We start from the raw sequence: 20178 nt of genomic DNA, 5'->3' as shown, positions 1-20178 counted from the left end.
ATTCCTATAATCCCCGCACTATAAAAGGCCAAGGCCAGCAGACTGCTTGAGTACAGGAGTTCAAGACCAGCCTAGGCAACATGGTGAAATCCTGCCTCCATTAAAAACACAAAACATTAGCCAGGTGTGGTGGTGCACACCTGTAGTCCCAGCTACTTGGGAGGCTGAGGTGGGAGAATCACCTGAGCCTGGGAAGTTGAGGCTGCAGTAAGCTGAGATCACACCACCACACTCCAGCCTGGGCAACTGGAGTGAGACCCTGTCTCCAAAAAAAAAAAAAAAAGAAAGAAAGAAAGAAATAAAAGAAAAAAAGAGAAACACAGATAAATAATCTCAAGATAAAAATCCACATTATTGGCCAGGCACGGTGGCTCACACCTATAATCCCAGCACTTTGGGAGGCCAAGGTGGGCAGATCACCTGAGATTAGGAGTTCGAGACCAGCCTGACCAACATGGAGAAACCCCATCTCTACTAAAAATACAAAATTAGCTGGGCGCGGTGGCGCATGCCTGTAATCCCAGCTACTCGGGAAATGGAGGAAGGAGAATCACTTGAACCCAGGAGGCAGAGGTTGCGGTGAGCCAAGATCGCGCCATTGCACTCCAGCCTGGGCAACAAGAGTGAAACTCCATCTCAAAAAAAATAAAAATAAAAAACATCTGAATTATTATTTTCAAAGTTCTGCTTTCACTAACACATAGAGACTTTCAGTCACAGCTATTAAGTAATATGGTTTGCTACAAAAATACTTTGAAAAAACTAAACGTACTCTTATTATATGATCCAGCAATCATACTCCTTGGTATTTATGCAAAAAACTTATGTTCAAACAAAAACCTGCACATGGATGTGTACAGTAGCTTTATTCATATTGCCAAAACTTGGAAGCAACCAAGATGTCCTTCAGCAGGTGAATGGATAAATAACCTGTAGTACATCTAGACAATGGAGTATTTTTCAGTGTTAAAAAGAAATGAGCTATCAAGCCATGAAAAGACACAGGGGAACCTTAAATGTGTATTACCAAATAAAAGAAGCAATCTGAAAAGGCTGCATAATCCATGATTCCAACTATATCACATGATGGGAAAGGCAAAACCATGGAGAAAGTAAAAAGATGAGTGGTTGTCAGGAGTTGCAGGGATGGGGAAGGATGAATAAGTAGAGTACAAAGGATTTTTAGGGCAGTGAAAATACTCCGTATCCTGTAATGGTAGATACATGTCATTACACATTTGTCCAAACCCATAATATGCACAACAGCAAGAGTAAACCCTAATGTAAACTATGGACCTGGGTGATTACCGTCAATGTAGGCTCATCCTTTGTGACAGTGTACCACCCTGGTGGAAGATGCTGATAATGGGGAATGCTATACATGTGGGTGAGGAGGAATGTGGGAAATCTTTATACTTCTTCTCAATTTTGCTGTGAACCTAACACTGCTCTAAAAAACAGTTTTAGGGGGAAAAAAAAAAAGGTTAGGTTATCACTGGCCTTCATATTGGTGTGTCCCAACCAATTCTCTGGGAATGAATATTTGCCCTTTGGGCTGTAACTATTAATAACAACTGTGTACAAAGACGTTGAACTGAAGAATGAACAAGTAGCAACAGGAAGGGTTCTGGAAGGCCAAAAAAGAGCAAAAATACTATTCATATATAACGAGAATGTAAAAGAAGCACAAAGGATTTTTCTGCTCTTATCTAACAATGTCTGATATATTACTTACCCGACTCCGAAGACAGTCAGCCAGGTTGCGACGTGTGAAGTTAGCTGCTGCTGTGGGAGACAATTCATATCCTGGTAGAAGAGATAAAGAGTCATACTTAAAATAAAGCAGAAGGAATAACAGTGCCCCAAATTATTCACTACCCTTTTTCCTAAAGCCCACCATCTTTTGTACACTCAGAGTAAACAAAGCATATAGACTGAGGGGTACAATCCTACTCTAGTCCCTTTCCTCATGCAACAGCTATGAAATAGCTGGTTAGTACTGACAGCAATTCTTGGCCACAAACAGAACCAGTTCTATAGTGGAATGAAACTCGTAGCAGTCTTTCTTAAACTATTCATTCATCAACACACTGTGTTTTCCACTGTAGAAGGGACACAAATACACAGGAAGTGAAAAAAAAGAAAGATGTCTTAGATGCCAATTTTTTAAAAGTTTATTTTAAAAAGGATACTGGGGGCCAGGCACAGTGGCTCATGCCTGTAATCCTAGAGCTTTGGAAAGCCAAGGCAGGAGGATCGCTTGAGCCCAGGAGTTTGAGACTAGCCTGGGCAACACAGTGAGATCCCATCTTAAAAAAAAATTGTTTTAATTTTTAGGCATGGTGGTATCTGCCTGTAGTCTCAGCTACTCAGGAGTCTGAGTGGGGAGGATCAATTGAGCCCAGGAGTTCAATGCTGCAGTGAGTTATAATTGTGCCACTGCACTCCAGCATGGGTGACAGAGCAAGACCCTGTCCCTAAAAAAATGAAAATAGGAACAAAAAGGATATTGGGAAAAGAGAGGCTAGAAGTTAGGACTACCTCTGAGTCATAGTTTATTAAAAAAGAATTTTAATGTAACTTTATTAAGAAGTATGACTTTCAAAAGTACAAGCCACAGGAAAAGAACATTTCCATCATTCTGCAATATTTTTAAAAACAGAGTATCTCAAGTGTTAAGACTTCAAAAATAAAAGTTGTCATACCAACAAAGGTACAATCCAGAGGAATAGCATCAGATGTGCATGTAATAATGCATTCACTTTGGAGCTTAATCCCCCTGTAGAATGGGACCAGTGCCAAAAGGCACAAGAATGATCCGTAACTCAGTGGGCCCACACAGAAAATGTCAGTACGGAAAGACACACAGCAGTGTGGTTAAGTAATTGCTTATGACATTTTAAATACCACTGTCAAATTAGGAGAGATTCAGATTAAAATCCTAACAAATATTTATTGAGCAGCAACTATGTTTCAGGGTCTATGCTGAGTGTTTTCACATGTATTATTGTACTTTATCCTCACAGGTCTATTAGTGCATATTAAATCATAATGAAAGCAACCCTTGGCCAGACGCAGTGGCTTATGCCTGTAATCACAGCACTTGGGGAAGCTGAGGCAGGCAAATCACCTGAGCCCAGGAGTTTAAGACCATTCTGGGCAACATGGTGAAACCTCGTCTCTACTAAAAATATAAAAATTAGCCAGGGGTGGTGGTACACACCTGTTTTCCCAGGTAGTTGGGAGGCTGAGGTAGAAGGATCACCTGAGCCTGGGAAGTCAAGGCTGCAATGAGCCATGATTGTGCCACTGCACTCCAGCCTAGGCGACAGGAGTAAGACCCTGTCTCAACAACAACAACAACAACAAAAATAATAATAAAAAAAAAATTAAAAAAAGAGGCCAGGCACAGTGGCTCACACCTGTAATCCCAGAGCACTTTGGGAGGCCCAGGTGGGTGGATCACTTGAGGACAGGAGTTTAAGACCGGCCTGGCCACCATAGCAAAACTCCGTCTCTACTTAAAATACAAAAGATTAGCCAGGCGTGGTGGTGCATGCCTGTAATCCCAGCTACTCAGGAGGCTGAGGCACGAGAATCACTTGAGCCCAGGAGTTGGAAATTGCAGTGGGCTGAGACTGCGCCACTGCACTCCAATCTGAGCAATAGAACGAGACTCTGACTCAAAAAAGAAAAAAAAAAAAAAACAAAGAAGGAACCTGGACAAGTGGGAATACGGGAATACTATTCAATTCTTTACCTAACCCCTTAAACATCTCTAACGATCTGACCATTATCCTAAAGGCAGAAAAGTCAAGCCTGATTATCTGCATATAGATTTTATCTTTCTTTCCCTTATTTTAGCTCAGTTCTTTAACTTATATAAGAATCTCTATATAGTTACATACACAAAACTGTACTTGGCAATTTTAACCGAATACAGTTTTTGTTCTGTGCACTGACTTTAGACCCTAAAACCCAAGTAACAAACAACTCTTGCTCCTCTTGTTCACTCCTCTTCCTCTCTCAGGACAGCCAGTGAAGTAATACAGTACCTAATGGACTTCAGAAGCATTACTGACATGACTCATTTGTTATGCAGGCAAAAAGTGGAACCACTGGAAAAAAAAGCAGAATTCTTGAAATATTCTAAACCTGAGTAAACGTAAGTACCATGTGCTTTATGTTCTGAATGTCGGGACTAAGCCTTATTCATCTTTGAATTCTCTGAAGTATTAAGCAGGATGTTTACCATAGAAGAGGCTCTCAAAAATATTTATGGAATTGAACACAAATGATAAATCCACTGCCCAAAAAACCATGTGAATAGATTTTTGGTCATTTTACACATGCAAGTATATTCAAATTAAGTTCCTTCAAAGCTCCATATTATACCAGTGCAGTGTATACCATTGTTATTGAACTGTGAAGTAAGTTGAACAAGGTTTTCTCTGCCAGACCACCACTACAAACGTTCCTGGATCAGAGGCCTAGTGGCTAGGATTGTTTGCTAGAGAGGCTTTCCCAGTGGATAACAGTTCATTAGCCCCAGAGAGAGCTCACAAAATACTTCACAAAAGTCCTAATTATCTCTCTAGAAGGAAACCTACCAGAGAGTAAGGTAGAACCCTTTGAAGACACAGTAAATACTTACAGTTAGTTACACAATACTTTAAGTTTACAGAACATTTACATATGTATTATTCATTAGTATTATAATTCATTTTAGAGATAAGGAAAATAAAGGCCCAGAGAAAATAAATGACTTATCACATAAAAAATAGTAAAGTCAAGGTTTACTTAGGTTTTTTAATGCTGAGATTCAGATTGTTTTGTTCGCTTGTTCTGAGACAGGGTCTCACTCTGTCGCACAGGCTGGAGTGCAGTGGCACTATCATGGCTCACTGAGACGTTGAACTCCTGGGCTCAAGCGATCCTCCCACTTCGGCTTCCTGAGTAGCTGAGACTATGGGTGTGCACCACTGCACCCAGCTAGTTTTTTTATTTTTTATAGAGCCAGAGTCTTGCTTTGTTGCCTAGGCTGGTCTCAAACTCCTGACCTCAAGTGATCCTCCCGTATCAGCCTCTCAAAGTGCTGGGATTACAGCCGTTAGCCACTGTGTCTGGCCGGATTCAGATACTTTTAAACTCAAACCATATCCTCTGAAATATCTAACACTTAAAAAGTCTGATACTACCATTCCTACCTCCAAGAGGGTGTTAGGTTTTTTTTTTTGGTTGGTTTAAAAAAATGTTTTGAGAGACAGTCTTCCTGCCTCCCAGAGTACAGTGGCAAAATCATAGCTCACTACAGCCTTGACCTCGTGGGCTCAAATGATCTTCCTGGCTCAGCCTCCTGAGTAGCTAGGACTACAGGTGCATGCCACCACACTCAGCTAATTTTTAAAAAATTTTTTGTGGCAGGCTGGGCATGGTGGCTCACACCTGTAATCCCAGAACTTGGGGAGGCCCAGGTGGGTGGATCACCTGAGGTTGGGAGTTTGAGACCAGCCTGATCAACATGGAGAAACCCTGTCTCTACTAAAAATACAAAATTAGCCAGGCGTGGTGGCGCATGCCTGTAATCCCAGCTACTTGGGAGACTGAGGCAGGAGGATCGCTTGAACCTGGAAGGCGGAGGTTGCGGTGAGCCGAGATCGCGCCATTGCACTCCAGCCTGGACAATGAGAGCAAAACTCAAAGTAGAGATGAGGTGTCACTACACTGCTCAGGCTAGTCTTAAACTCCTGGTATCAAGTGATCTTCCCACCTTGGCCTCCCTAGTTGCTGGGATTGCAGGTGTGAGTCATCAAGCCAGCCCGATGGTGTTATATCTACCAACTATCAGTGTTACAATAGTTCTCTGCTCTAGGATTTTTGTAGAAAATCTTTTATGAAGGATTAGAATCTTTAGGGTCTGGACAACTTCTTAAACACAGAAAACTCAAATGAAAATATGACCACATAAGTCTTAAAGAATATTATTTTTCAGTTCAAATTTAAAGACAAACCAATTGTGATAGGCTGAATTTTGTCCTCCAGAAATTCATATGTTGAAGTCTTAATCCCTAGTACTTTAGAATATAACTGTATTTGGAGAAGGGATCCTTAAGAGGTTATTAAATTAAAATGAGTTCCTAATCCAATATGACTGGTATTCTTAGAAGAGGAAATCTGGACACAGTACAGAGGGAAAAATCATGTGAAGACACAGGGAGAAGATGGCCACCTGCAAGCCAAGGAGACAGGCCTCAGAAATCAACCCTGCCAACACCTTAATCTTTGACTTCTAACGTCCACAACTGTGAGAAACACATTTCTGTTGTTTAAGCCACCCAGTCTGTGACTTTTGTAATGGCAGCCCTAGTAAACTAGTAATATGCCAACCAAAACTCGTAAGTCTTACCCACCATTTCGCATCTTATAAAGTTGCACGTTTTTCTGAATATATTCTGCAAACTGTACAGTGTCTCCAGCCTCTCCCACACACAGCAGTAATATCTTTTCACTCATCTTAAACATCTTGTCATGATCTGCTCAAAAAAAAAACTGTGTTAGAAACTGCCTTAACAGAAATTGACAGTCATTATTTATGCAACCATAAACAGGTTCATTAATTACTACAGTTGGCCTTCCATATCCGTGGATTCTGAATCCACAATTCAACCACCAAAAGTATTCAAAAGTATTCAGAAAAAAAAAAATAGATGCTTGCATCTATCCTGAACAAGTACTGACTTTTTTTCTGATCATTATTCCTTAAACAATACAGTATAACAACTATTTACATAGCATTTATGTCATATTAAGTATTATAAATAATCTAGAGATGATTTGAAGTACACAGGAGTATCTGCATAGGTAATATGCAAATACTATACCATGTATATAAGGAACTTTAAGCTTCTATAGATTTGGGTATCTGCAGGGGTTCTGGAAACAATCCCTACAGATACCAAGGGACGACTGTATATTGAATAATTTCACTAATCATTGCTTTTAGAAGATTTTAATAGGTAATGGTATCAATTTATCTCTTTCATTCTTCATGTTAAACCATCAGCATATTGTGTAGTGTCAATTTCAGTTGAAGAATATACATGAAAGCTACCAATTAAAAATACAAGTTAAAGCATTTAAAAGCATTTGAAATGCAAGGAACAGAACAGAAAAAAACTGAAGGAATCCAGCCAATGGCGATTATCTTTAGGCTCATAATAACAAAGCCCTAAAATGTTTCTACAACTACAAATGTTAGTTATTATATTTATACACACACAAAAGTATATATGAAAGGGACTGATGCTACAATTAAAATTAAGGAACCATCTCAAGAAAGAATAGAAAATCAACTGAGAATATTAATCACTTTAAAAAGTAAACAAATTCCATTTCCAAAGAAAAAGAGAAAATTAAAACGATTGCCAAAGCAAAAATTCTAGTGAATATTTTGACAGTTAGCTACTTAAAATACCTCACAAAAATCCTAATACTCTAATCTTATCTAGCTGAACCAGACTCATTCAGATTAGATAGATAAATATTCAGGTTACAGTTATTGCCTAAGGTAGAAAATTCCATATTCAGTCTGCAGCTTCAGAAAAGGCCTAAATCTTCCTATCTCACTCTCACTTTCACTTTTCATTTTTCAAATAGTGCTGAATAATCTTCCCTGGGAGACATGTTTCCTGTTTGAAAGCTTCTGAAATGTCAAAATCCTTTAATAGGATTTAAAGAACAAAATGCTACTTTCAAATACTTTACAAGTGTTTCAGAGTTGTAGATACCAGTAATACGGCTTCTTAGACTTGGAGGGAAAAAACACACAAAATGCACCTGTAGATAGTACCAAATTGCCTCAAAACTCCTGAACAAACACACTTTTATTTGTTGTACAGGTTACATTAAAGACTGTTAGTTTGCAAACTTGTTAATAAGAGAAAAACGTTCGCTTATATTATCTATGCAAAAAAAAAAAGGAGCAGAAGGGTATATTCTAAGTGCTTGCCAGTGGTAAGAGTATGGGCAGGTTTTGTTCCCTTCTTTTTGCTTATCGGTATTTCCTAAAACTTCTATACTTAACATGCCTCACTTTTATAAGAAAACATTATTCAATAAGTTGGCAATATTATTATAATAAGAAAAAAGCTATTTTTATTTGAGGGGGGAGCTTGTTCACAAAGAACTTATGTCACACTTAGAAGAAAGGCTAAAAATCTAGGCAGTAACCTGTTCCATTTTAAAATTAGCTTAATACGAGGCCAAAAATGTTTTTTAAACACTATGTCCAATGAGTCGCAGAAAGCAACATATTTAATAAAAACACAAGCGATAGATACTAAGAGACCCCTGAGTTGTACAGGAAACTGCCTGTGTAGCTCTGGGGAATTTCTGATTCTTGACAAGGAACTTACAAGATCCACATACATGAAACAAATGGACAACAAAATGAACAACATTAGCATGTCATCCTGTGGAAAACCAACTGGCCTAGAATCCAAGAGACCTTGCTTATGACGTGGACTTGGCACTCTGAACTTCAGCAAATTACTTGTCCTCTCTAAGCCCCAGTTTCCAGATGTGTGAAATGTTAATAACATCACTTACCCCTGTCTAACTCACAAGTGAGAAAAATTAATGAATTCTATACATGTCCAATATTATGATACTCAGTGTTAGATAATGTAGCTCAGATCATACATGCTATAGGAATTCAGAAAAGAGAGAATTCTGTGTGGGCTGGAGTACTCCGAGTAACTTAAAAGCAATTCTACATAGGCCAAGAGAAGAGACATGAAATGCAGCACATAAGCAAACCACAAGTTGTTACCGCTTAATAAGGTGGCAGTCCTCAGCAAATGTCTACTCTATAGTATCAAAATGTTTATACAAAGTGATATACTGGACAATTGATTAGAAGTTGTATTATCATTTAAACTTGGAGAAAGGAGTCCCAGAAGGTTATTATTTTGGAGCATTCTTGCCTACTCTAAACAAGCTCCGTCACAAAATGAATGATTAGAAAAAAGTCATCATACAGCCGGGCACAGTGGCTCATGCCTGTAATCTCAGCACTTTGGGAAGTCAAGGCAGGTGGATCACCTGAGGTCAGGAGTTTGAGACCAGCCTGGCTAAACCGGTGAAACCCTGTCTCTACTAAAAAAGACAAAAAAATTATCCGGGTGTAGTGGCGGGTGCCTATAGTCCCAGCTGCTCAGGAAGCTGAGGCAGGAGAATAGCTTGAACCCAGGAGGCCGAGATCACAGTGAGCCAAGATCACGCCATTGCACTCCAGCCTGGGTGACAGAGCGAGCTTCCATCTCAAAAATAAATAAATAAGTCATCATACAATACTAAAATTTATATTATAAATGTTTTTATACCAGGAAAGACCATAGGGAAAATCAGAATGTGTGGAGTGCAATGATTTCCAACTATTTTTCAAGAACTAACTCAAATTCGTCTTTCTCCCACACCATAGTGATCTTTCTTTTATTACTTAGGATTTGCTCTTGAACTCATTAATTTAAAAACCAACCTAATACTAACTAGTAATACTTCTTTTATCACATAAAATCATCTTGCAGTATTTATTTCCTTGTTTTCTTAATGTCTTGGACTCTTCTATGGGTTATAAGTAATATACTGCATCCCCTATAATGACTAAAAGTACTGTGTACATAAGTAGGCTTAAAGCACGTTCTTCTTTTCAATGTGATTTCACATACATTTTTGGGATGAAACAAAAGACCTGTAAAGGTAATGATTATTGTTCTACCTAGACACGACTTAATGCTAAAATCACTTGCTTGTCAAAGACCTCAGTATTCAAAATAATGGACAAATTTACTCTCAAAACAAATTCACTCCTTTGGGAGGACTAGCTTACAAACAAAACTTCTACAAACTAATCATAGAATTTCATAAAGTATCAGGTGCTGTGTTAAGCGATTTACATCAATTCATTAACCTTTTAAGATAGGTGCTATTACATCACCACCTTATAGATGCTAGCTTTAGGGCACGGAGTTGGAGAAACTTGCTTCAGGTCACATGAGGCAGAACCTGGGTTCAACCTATGCAGTGAGTCCAGATATTTTGCCCCTAACTACTATACTATACCGTCTCTCTATAGTAAATTACTCAATACATAATTTTAAGAAGATTTTGGTTGTTTTTCCTGCAGAATCTAAGTTTGTTTTCCTTAATTGATCAAAGACGTGCTACTGTTGAAAAAGTATTAAGCTTTGGTTCAGATGACTTAATGTTCATTTGACAGATGTTTGGGCACCTGTGTATGCTTAGTATTAAGTACCTGTCTAGTGCGAAGGATTTGCGCGTAACTCATTTACTCAATCCTCCCGACAAGTCTGTGAGTTTGGTATTGCTAATCTTAAAGATGAGGAAATCTGGGCACTGCGAAATAACTTAATCAAAGTCATAAGGCAAATAAATGACAGGGCTCCAATCTCCTAACTCCATTAACTAACTACTTAAATATAAGGAAAACCTGGCAGCCATTGCCCTGGAAAGCTGAAAAAGAAGAATCGGGAGCCACGGGGAGATACGGGCAGCGGAAAGAAAATGACAAGCTTCTGGTATCACAGTCTGACTGTCCCCAGGATCCCACCTTATGTCGCCAACAAACTAACCTCATTACTAGCGACAACAGGAAACTTTTATAAGAGATTCGGGGATCTAGAGAGCCAGGTTCTGGGCAGGCGCTTAAACATTTATAAACAGATTCCCTTTGGTCAACTCTCACCAAGCAAGAAGCATTTAGCGAAGGCCAGAGCAGAGCACTGACCTAGAAGCCCGGGAGGAGCAAATGCCAAGGTCCCAGACTTGTCTGCCTGTTGCTTCCGTTATTTAAAAAAAAAAAAAAAAAAAAAAAAAAAAAGGCCGAGCACAGCGGCTCACGCCTGTTATCTCAGCACTTTGGGAGGCCGAGACGGCGGATCACCTGAGGTCGGGAGTTCGAGAGCAGCCTGACCAATATAGAGAAACCCCCCCCATCTCTACTAATAATACAAAAATTAGCCGGGTGTGGTGGCGCATGCCTATAATACCAGCTACTCGGGAGGCTGCGGCACGAGAATCGCTTGAACCCGGGAGACTGAGGTTGTGGTGAGCCGAGATAGCGCCATTGCACTAGAGCCTGGGCAGCAAGAGCGAAACTCCATCTCGAAAAAAATAAAATAATTAATTAAGTAAGTATGGGTAGGGCAGGCCGGCTTCCACCTCTTCGATCCTCCCTGGTACACATTCAACCCCCGACAAACTCCCTCTGGCCGCCCCGACACCCCAGGCCTGGCCGGGCCTCCCCTGCTTCCTCTCACCGTCCTTCATCTGGACAATATTGCTGGCGGCCACCCGGTCGGAGGCGACAAGGACATAGTCGGGGCCTTGGATACCGATTAGGTACTCCATGGTGGTGGGAGGCCAGAGGCTGCAGGTCCGACAAAGCGCGAGACTCGCCGGCCTCCAGGTCTCACCGGTGAGACAGCACCTACGAGCGAAGATTGGCGCGACGCCGGCTGCGCGACTTCCACGGCGCTCTCAGATGACGTACAACTGTCGCGAGAGGTTGGAAAGCGGGCGCGGTGCCGGGTTCCTTGAGCTCGGCGCTTGTCTCTGGGATCGTCCGGGTCTCCATTATGTGACGCCCAGTTTCTCTGTCTACACACTAAGATTTTAAAACTCGCTTTAGGATAAAATCACGCAGTGTATGTAAGGTGCCGAGCACGTGTGGGTGTCAAATAAGGGGTAGGTCGCCAGGCAGCCGTTTCCCTACGTTGCTCGGTAAAATCTCCCCAGAAACCCCTTTCCTGCAAGCCAGATTGGAGAAAAATTAACTTGAGGGGAGCCTTACTTCCATCCTTCACAAAAATAGTATATGGTTGGATTAAAGATGTAAGAATCGGTTGGGCGCAGTGGCTCACGCCTGTAATCCCAGCACTTTGGGAAGCCAAGGCGGGCGGATCACCTGAGCTCGGGAGTTCGAGACCAGCCTGACCAACATGGAGAAACCTCCGTCTCTACTAAAAATACAAAATTAGCGGGGCATGGTGGCGGGCGCCTGTAATCTCAGCTACTCTGGAGGCTGAGGCAGGAGAATCGCTTGAACCCGGGAGGCGGAGGTTGCCGTGAGCCGAGATCGCGCCATTGCACTCCAGCCTGGGCAACAAAAGCAAAACTCCGTCTCAAAAAAAGAAAAAAAAAGATATAAACATGGAAGAAAAAGTAAAAATTTTTTTTGTAATTTTTGGAAGAGATAGGTTTCTAAGTGTGACAGGGAACCCAGAAGCAGTATAAGAAAAGACGTGACAGATTTGACTACATAAGATTACAAGTCTCTGTGTGGTGAAGGTCATTCTCATGCTCCACAATAAATGTAAGTTGAGGATGTTTCAATTGTAGAAATAGTTACTATTTTGGACCTTATAGACAGAAAAAAGGAAAAAGTTAATATCTATAACTTAGAAGATATTCCTACAAACCAATGGGAGGAGGACGGGGGGAGACAATATCATTTTTAAAAGACCCGGCAGGGTGCGGGGGTTCACGCCTGTAGTCCCAGCACTTTGGGAGGCCGAGGCGGGCAGATCATGAGGTCAGGAGTTGGAGACCAGCCTGGCCAATATGGTGAAACCCCGTCTCTACTAAAAATACAAAAAATTAGCTGGGCGTGGTGGCAGGCGCCTGTACTACTCGGGAGGCTGAGGCAGGAGAATTGCTTGAACCCAGGAGGCGGAGGTTGTAGTAAGCCAAGATTGCGTCACTGCACTCCAGCCTGAGCAACAGAGAGAGACTCTGTCTCAAAAAACAAAACAAAGACCAAAGACTTAAGAAAAACAATTCACAAAAGAAGCAACACGAATGGCCAATAAATATGAAAAGATCCTCAACCTAGATGGTAATTAGGAAAATGTGAAATAAGAAACAATGAGAAAGTATAAATTAGGGGAAAGGTTCTAAGTTGTACAACCTTTTTATAGAGAACAATTTTAATATCTGTTAAAATTAAATGTGCATAACCTTTTGAATATGTCCAGAAGAAATGTTTGTACACACTGCCCTAATATTTGTGTACAGAGATATTCAGTGTTGCTGGGCACAGTGGCTCACGCCTGTAATCCTAGCACTTTGGGAGGCCAAGGCAGGCGGATCACAAGGTCAGGAGTTCAAGACCAGCCTGGCTGACATGGTGAAACCCCGTCTCTACTAAAAATACAAAAATTAGTTGGGCGTGGTGGTGGGCGCCTGTAATCCCAGCTACTGTGGAGACTGAGGCAGGAGAATCGCTTGAACCCAGGAGGCAGAGGTTGCAGTGAACCAAGATCACACCATTACACTCCAGCCTGGGCAACAGAGCAAGACTCCATCTCAAAAAAAAAAAAAAAGATATTTAGTGTTGCAGCGCTACAACACAAACAACACAAAAGAGGACCAACTTACATGTCTAAAAGTGCAGACATTGTTGGGCTGGGTGCGGTGGCTCATGCCTGTAATCCCACCACTTTGGGAGGCCGAGGTGGGTGGATCACCTGAGACCAACCTGACCAACATGGTGAAACCCGGTCTCTACTAAACACAAAAAATTTGCTGGGCGTGAAGGAGGCGCCTGTACTCAGGAGGCTGAGGCAAGAGAATCGCTTGAACCCAAGAGGCAGAGGTTACAGTGAGCTGAGATCACGCCACTGCACTCCAGCCTGGGCAACAAGGGCAAAACTCTGTCTCAAAAAAAAAAAAAGAAGTAGTACAGTCACAGTGGAATGTTGTTCACCCACAAAAAGAATGAGATGAATCTAAATATACCTATATATTCCATGGCCCAAGATAAATTAAGTGAAAATAAAAATGCTTTTTTATCTGTAGCCTGATGCCATTTTGTTTAATGATGAATATTTGAAAATGAATGGAAATACCTGTAAATACTTATTTACAGGTATTCTAGTGTCAAATTATATGCAGTTATTACCCTGGTGAGTGTAATTTGAAGGAAGAACTTTCACTTTTTCTTTTATACACGAGTATTGTTTGAATTTTTACAATGCTCATGTATTATTTGTATTTTTTCTAATTAAAAAAAAGCCAGCCATTCCTTTATATCTTGAAGCAATTCTGAAAAAAAGGTGAAATATTTCTTGATTGGGTTTCTGACATCCACAACTGAGTCTTCATATTAGCTTATTGAGAAATGGGAAAAGAGTTGCAATTGTATCTCCAAACACAACTATGCAATTTGTTTGCCTCTGCAGAAATTGTAATACTTACTTTATTCTGAATGATTCTTCCAGCTCCCTGCTCATAAAGGAACACAGAGCCTGAGGAGTTTGAGGCAGCCTATTAATCATGGGATGAATGCCAGGGGCAAGTGAGGTCATTAAGTCAACCATCCACTATGAACACAGCTGCATCCATCATTCTAGAAAGATTCTTTTCTTAAATACCACTTGGAGGGGGTAGGTCTCTCTCTCTCTTTCTCATTGTGTGTGTTTGTGTGTTTTTTTAATTGCAAAAAGTACATAGTTATATATACACACATACACAAACAATATAGAAGAAATAAAGAGTTAAATACCTTTCCTTCCATCAAAGGTAACCACCCACCGAATGTCTGTATCCTTCCAGACCTTTCCTTTGTACATACCAATATTCCTTCATTCACAAACGCTGCAGATTTCTGAATTGGCAGATCCACAGTATTTTTATTATTTTTTTTAAGGACTATCTTTTAAGCTGATTCATCCCTCTTTCTTTCCAGGCTTTTTTATTTTTATTTTTTCTGAGACAAAATCCTGGGTTCAAGTGATCCTCCTGCCTCAGCCTCCCAAGTAGCTGATATTACAGTCACATGACACCACATCCAGCTCTCCCCAGGACTTTTTGAAATCTCCTTTAGCTAAGTAGCACTAGAGCTGCCCTAATTTCTTGTTAGTATAGAAGAAAGTAGGTTTTCAAGACCTACCTTGTGCTGTGTCACTAAGTATCAGGGAGAATCCCTCCTCCAACTAAAGTCTTAGAATAACTGAGTCTTAGAATTAGAAGTCGTCTGTGGAGGTTCCCAGAAGCAGCATAATGTAGCCAAAATATTTACAGATAGTAAATATTTTTGACTTTGCAGGTCATACTCTCTCTGTAACAACTACTAACAACTAACAACTCTCATTATAGTGTGAAAGCAGCCATAGGCAATACATAGACAAGAGAGCATGGCTGTGTTCCAATAAAACTTTGCTTAAAAAACAGGTAGGGGAAGGGGGAAGATGGGCTTGGCTCATGGACCATAGTTTGCCTCCCTGATATAGTGGAAGGCCTGTAAGTCAACACCTAAGTGAGGTCCCGGCTCTACCTTTTTCAGCCTTGTTGCAAAATTCATTTAGCCTCCCTGAGCCTCAATTTTCTTATTTATAAAAGAGGCATTCAGAAGAGAGGTTTGCTTTGTGTTTCCCTTGAGATGGGACAAAGATGCAGGTCTGTTTGGTACCATGAGTATAAGGAACCATATTCTGCAAGAGTTTGGGAGAAACTTGATGAAGAATGACTGCAGTGTTGGGGAACATGGCCATAATGTGGAAGCTACCAACCTTGCCAAGACTCCCAAGCCCAAGCTTGAGATAAAAGCGTCAGTGTAGCTCACCCTCAAAAGACCATGTGAGCGGCCGGGGGCGGTGGCTCAAGCCTATAATCCCAGCACTTTGGGAGGCCGAGGTAGGTGGATCACAAGGTCAGGAGATCGAGACCATCCTGGCTAACATGGTGAAACCCTGTCTCTACTAAAAATACAAAAAACTAGCCGGGCGTGGTGGCGGGCACCTGTAGTCCCAGCTACTCAGAGGCTGAGGCAGGAGAATGGCGTAAACCCGGGAGATGGAGCTTGCAGTGAGCCAAGATCGCGCCACTGCACTCCAGCCTGGGCAACACAGCGAGACTCCGTCTCAAAAAAAAAAAAAACCATGTGAACTTGGACAATAGGATTGGGACAAGGGGGGTAGACTGGAGATCAGAGGCGCATCCCTAAACATTCAGGACAGTTACTGTAGTGCATACTGTTGATGCCCTGCCCATAGTGCCCATAGTCCCTTCACCTACCTGGGCACCCATTTCCCAGCTGTTATAAATGTTGGTTGATAACAACTTCCAACTACCCTTTTCTTCAGGGAATTTCCCTCAGCCAAATAGGAGTCCCCCTTGCATAGGAGGCTGTTCGCCAATACCCACTCCTTGCCAGTGATTGACTAATCGACTGACACAGGGATAAAAGATAAGTTCCCTGAATTTAAGTGGGATACAGTTTGTCCTCAAGAGTCTCCCTGTGGAATCAGTCTAATGCTGGTCTCCAGCCAAGACCAAGTTCTTACTTAGCTTTTCCCCCCTACCCTATCTTGCTTCCTAACTCTGCTTCTCCTGAGAGCTCTTCCCCAATTAATGACTTGAACTAGCACCCTCATTTTGGTTCATTTGTAGGGAACTCAAACTAAAAAAACATTTGGCACCAGAAGTGATCATAGAAAGCAGTCTCCAAGAGATTCTGGAGTGAGATCACTCACCAGCTGGAGGATGACGAGGACACCAATGCTGGCAGTAGAAAGAATATTGACAGTTCCTGACCTCCTGTAACAGTGCTACAGCAGGTGAAAGCTCAGACTTTCACCTGTGTTTAACTGGGATAGGTTATGGTGGAAAGGGATGCAATAGCTAAAAAACTCTTGGACACTTGAGAAATATGAGAAAAACAGTAATTGTCTGGACCAAAGAATTGGGTGGCTATTGCTGAGTGCCATCAATTCATTAAAGAAAGAAAGCAGGCCGGGCACAGTGGCTCACGCCTGTAATCTCAGCACTTTGGGAGGCCAAGGCGGGCGGATCACAAGGTCAGGAGATCGAGACCATCCTGGCTAACATGGTGAAACCCCGTCTCTACTAAAAAATACAAAAAATTAGCTGGGCGTGGTGGCGGGCACCTGTAGTCCCAGCTACTCAAAGGCTGAGGCAGGAGAATGGCGTGAACCCAGGAGGCGGAGCTTGCAGTGAGCCGAGATCGCGCCACCGCACTCCAGCCTGGGTGACAAAGCGAGACTCCATCTCAAAAAAAGAAAGCGAAGACTGGGCACAGTGGCTCAAACCGTAATCCCACCACTTGGGGAGGCCAAGGCAGAAGGATTGCTTGAGGCCAGGAGTTCAAGACCAGCCTGGAAACATAGCAAGATCACACTTCTAAAAAAAAAAAAAAAAAATTAACCTGGTGTGGTGCATGCCTTAGCTACTACTACTTGGGAGGCTGAGGCAGGAGGTTTGAGGTTACAGTGAGCTAGGATTGTGCTACTGTACTCTAGCCTTGGTGACAGAGCAAGACTCTGTTTCCAATGAAAGGGGAACAGGGAGAGAGGGAGGGGGAGAGAGAGATTTGGATGTCTTTAAGAGAATTGTTTAAAGCAAAAAGTAGGCCAGGCGCGGTGGCTCACGCCTGTAATCCCAGCACTTTGGGAGACTGATGCAGGCGGATCACGAGGTCAGGAGATCGAGACCATCCTGGTTAACACGGTGAAACCCAGTCTCTACCATAAATACAAAAAGAAGTTAGCCAGGCTTGGTGGCAGGCGCCTGTAGTCCCAGCTACTCGGGAGGCTGAGGAAGGAGAATTATGTGAATCGGCGAGGCGGAGCTTGCAGTGAGCCGAGATTAGGCCACTGCACTCCAGCCTGGGCAATAGAGTGAGACTCCGTCTCAGACAAAACAAAACAAAACAAATGTATGATAGGATTTATAATGTATTTCGAAGTGTAATGTAGAATAACAAAAGCACAAAGGCCAGGAGGGGAGGAATTGGAATACAACTGCTGTAAAGTTCTCATACAGTACATAAAGTAGTAGAACATTTCTTGAAAGTAGGACCGGTGCGGTGGCTCACACCTGTAATCCCAGCACTTTGGGAGGCCAAGGCAGGCAGATCACCTGAGATCAGGAGTTTGAGACCAGCCTGGCCAACATGGTGAAACGTCGTCTCTATTTAAAATACAAAAATTGGCTGAGTCTGGTGGTGCATGTCAGTAAATCCCAGCTACTTGGGAGGCTGAGGCAGGAGAATCGCTTGAACCCGGCAGGCAGGGGTTACAGTCAGCTGAGATTGTGCCACTGCACTCCAGACTGGGCGACGGTGATACTCCATCTCAAATAATAATAATAATAACAATAGCCCCCCATTACATCTGCTGTGTTGGATTTGGTATTACTAGAGCAGAATAATACGATCTTGGGTACATGGTTTGCAGCTATTGATCTGATAATGCATTATTTCTGAGTCATTCAAGGAGAATCAGAAGTAGTTTGCATTCACATGGAATAAACAGTATACTTATGTATATTTATGATATTTCCTCTAGGCTATATTAATTCTCTTACAGTACAGTAGTCCATGCTCTTGTAGAATTCAATTCCTAGACTAAAAGTCAAATCAACTCAACTTACTGAAATGCGACCCTCTCTAGGCATGTCAAATTGCTAAAAATAAGAGAGTAAACATATGAACTGGGAGCTGGTGTGTTTAATGTCTTGATGCTACCCAAAGAAATTACTGTTGGTAAAGGTAGAGACCTACCGTAAAGGAGACAGTAGAAGTGAAAGGAAATGCTTTAGCGTATCCTCAGCTAACAGGCTGCTATATCTAAATTCCTTAAGCAAGAACCTCTTATACAGTAGAAAAACAAATTCATGAAGAGGTTCAGAGATTACATCATAGATGCACAAAATCTAGTCCCTGATTTCATGTTGTACTTAGATTAACAGCCCAGGTTAAAGGGAACAATTTACATACAAGCTAAAAGAAAACACAACCTAGCTATCTAAGGTAGACTCAAGGAGTTGTTTAAACATGTTTTCTTAGGCCTGAAAAATCTTGTGCCATGTGTCCAGAATGCCTTTCAGATTCTTCTTATATTTCCAGTCATTTTCTCACAGTTGCTTGATATCTGTTGTCTAGAGTCATCTGCATCTACACAGCTGCTCCCCTGACAGATGATTCAGTATATGACTCAAAGACAAAAACAGGATAAAACCATGTTGATTGACACTTGAACTAAAAATTAGCCCTTTCCAAATGAACCTTCATTTTCAAAGAAAATCAACAATAATAGTAAATATCTAGATAATTTTTGTTGGTCTTTCCGAAAGCCTTGGCTGAGTGAAGAGCAAAAGGGAAAATCGAGAAGTTAAACATTCCTATACTCTTATGAAAAGACTGACTGTTTTCTGAAGCCGTGGTATCAAGTCAGAATCTGTTTTAAACCCATCTAATCAATAAATGAGAATTCCATGCCCTTAATAACAAGTAATTGCCAGAACTGGTTTTAAAACCTTTTAATCAATCAACAACAAACATCAGTGACCATACTTTTTTTGCAAGCAAACCACTCAGTGACAACTCCTTGTTTCTAAAAGCCAGTCAGGATATAACTCATTCCAGTGAACATATTTCTGAATGTCAACCAATGAACTGTCTCACCTGAGTAACCACACTTCTAAAGATTATATCAACCCACTCATGCCTCTGAAAATCGACTAGTCCTTGAATTCCATGCTTTCCCCAAACTCTAAGATTAGCAATCTGCTCTTCTTAGAGGAAACTGTGCCTGACCAGCATATACTTATGTGAGCAATAAATTAGGCTTTGTGTTTTTTGTTTTGAATATTGAGTGGTAGTCTCATCTATTGACATGTGGAAGACTGCCAGCTTTCAGTGTGCCCAGAGCAAGAAAGAGCTGTGCAACAGCAGCAGACTGCAATATAAATAGCCTTGCCGCTTGGGTCGTTTGACTTAGCTGATCACATGTTACTAGAAGTATCTTTGGTAGAGGAAAATGCCGGACAAAAGTTCTATTAGTTTACAATGGAAGAATTAGACCTCAAACTTCAAAGGCATATCATCCTGTAGAAACTGAGTGTCTGACCATAGCACATTAAAAGGCCATGTAGCTTCTTCTTTCCATATTGAGTTGGATTCTGACAAACCCACCAAGTTATAAATGTCAAGTGGGCCCAGCTGTAATCAATCATAAAATGGATGTGCTATATCTTGGATGAAGCTTAAGCAAATCCAGAGGGCACAGGTACAAGTGCATGAGCGATTTGGCAGGAGTAATTAACCCTAATCCTCATGAGGAAATAGGACTGCTGCTG

The 20178-nt window shown here is 41.5% G+C and overlaps 1 protein-coding gene across 1 annotated transcript in view; it reads right to left on the bottom strand.

Moving 5' to 3' along the window:
* The window catches only part of PSMB2 (proteasome 20S subunit beta 2), a 37908-nt gene extending 26305 nt beyond the window's left edge, over positions 1 to 11603 (bottom strand). The window contains exons 1-3 of the mRNA XM_007979439.3: positions 11340 to 11603; positions 6411 to 6533; positions 1736 to 1806 (exon numbers count right to left, since the gene is read on the bottom strand). Of these exons, the coding sequence (XP_007977630.1) occupies positions 1736 to 1806; positions 6411 to 6533; positions 11340 to 11430 (285 nt within the window). The 5' untranslated portion in view covers positions 11431 to 11603. The remainder of the gene's footprint in view (positions 1 to 1735; positions 1807 to 6410; positions 6534 to 11339) is intronic.
* Positions 11604 to 20178: the final 8575 nt, after the last annotated feature.

The sequence above is a fragment of the Chlorocebus sabaeus genome, chromosome 20 (assembly GCF_047675955.1).
Source record: "Chlorocebus sabaeus isolate Y175 chromosome 20, mChlSab1.0.hap1, whole genome shotgun sequence".
Taxonomy (NCBI): Eukaryota; Metazoa; Chordata; class Mammalia; order Primates; family Cercopithecidae; genus Chlorocebus; species Chlorocebus sabaeus.
This window is presented reverse-complemented; position numbering and strand designations above follow the sequence as displayed.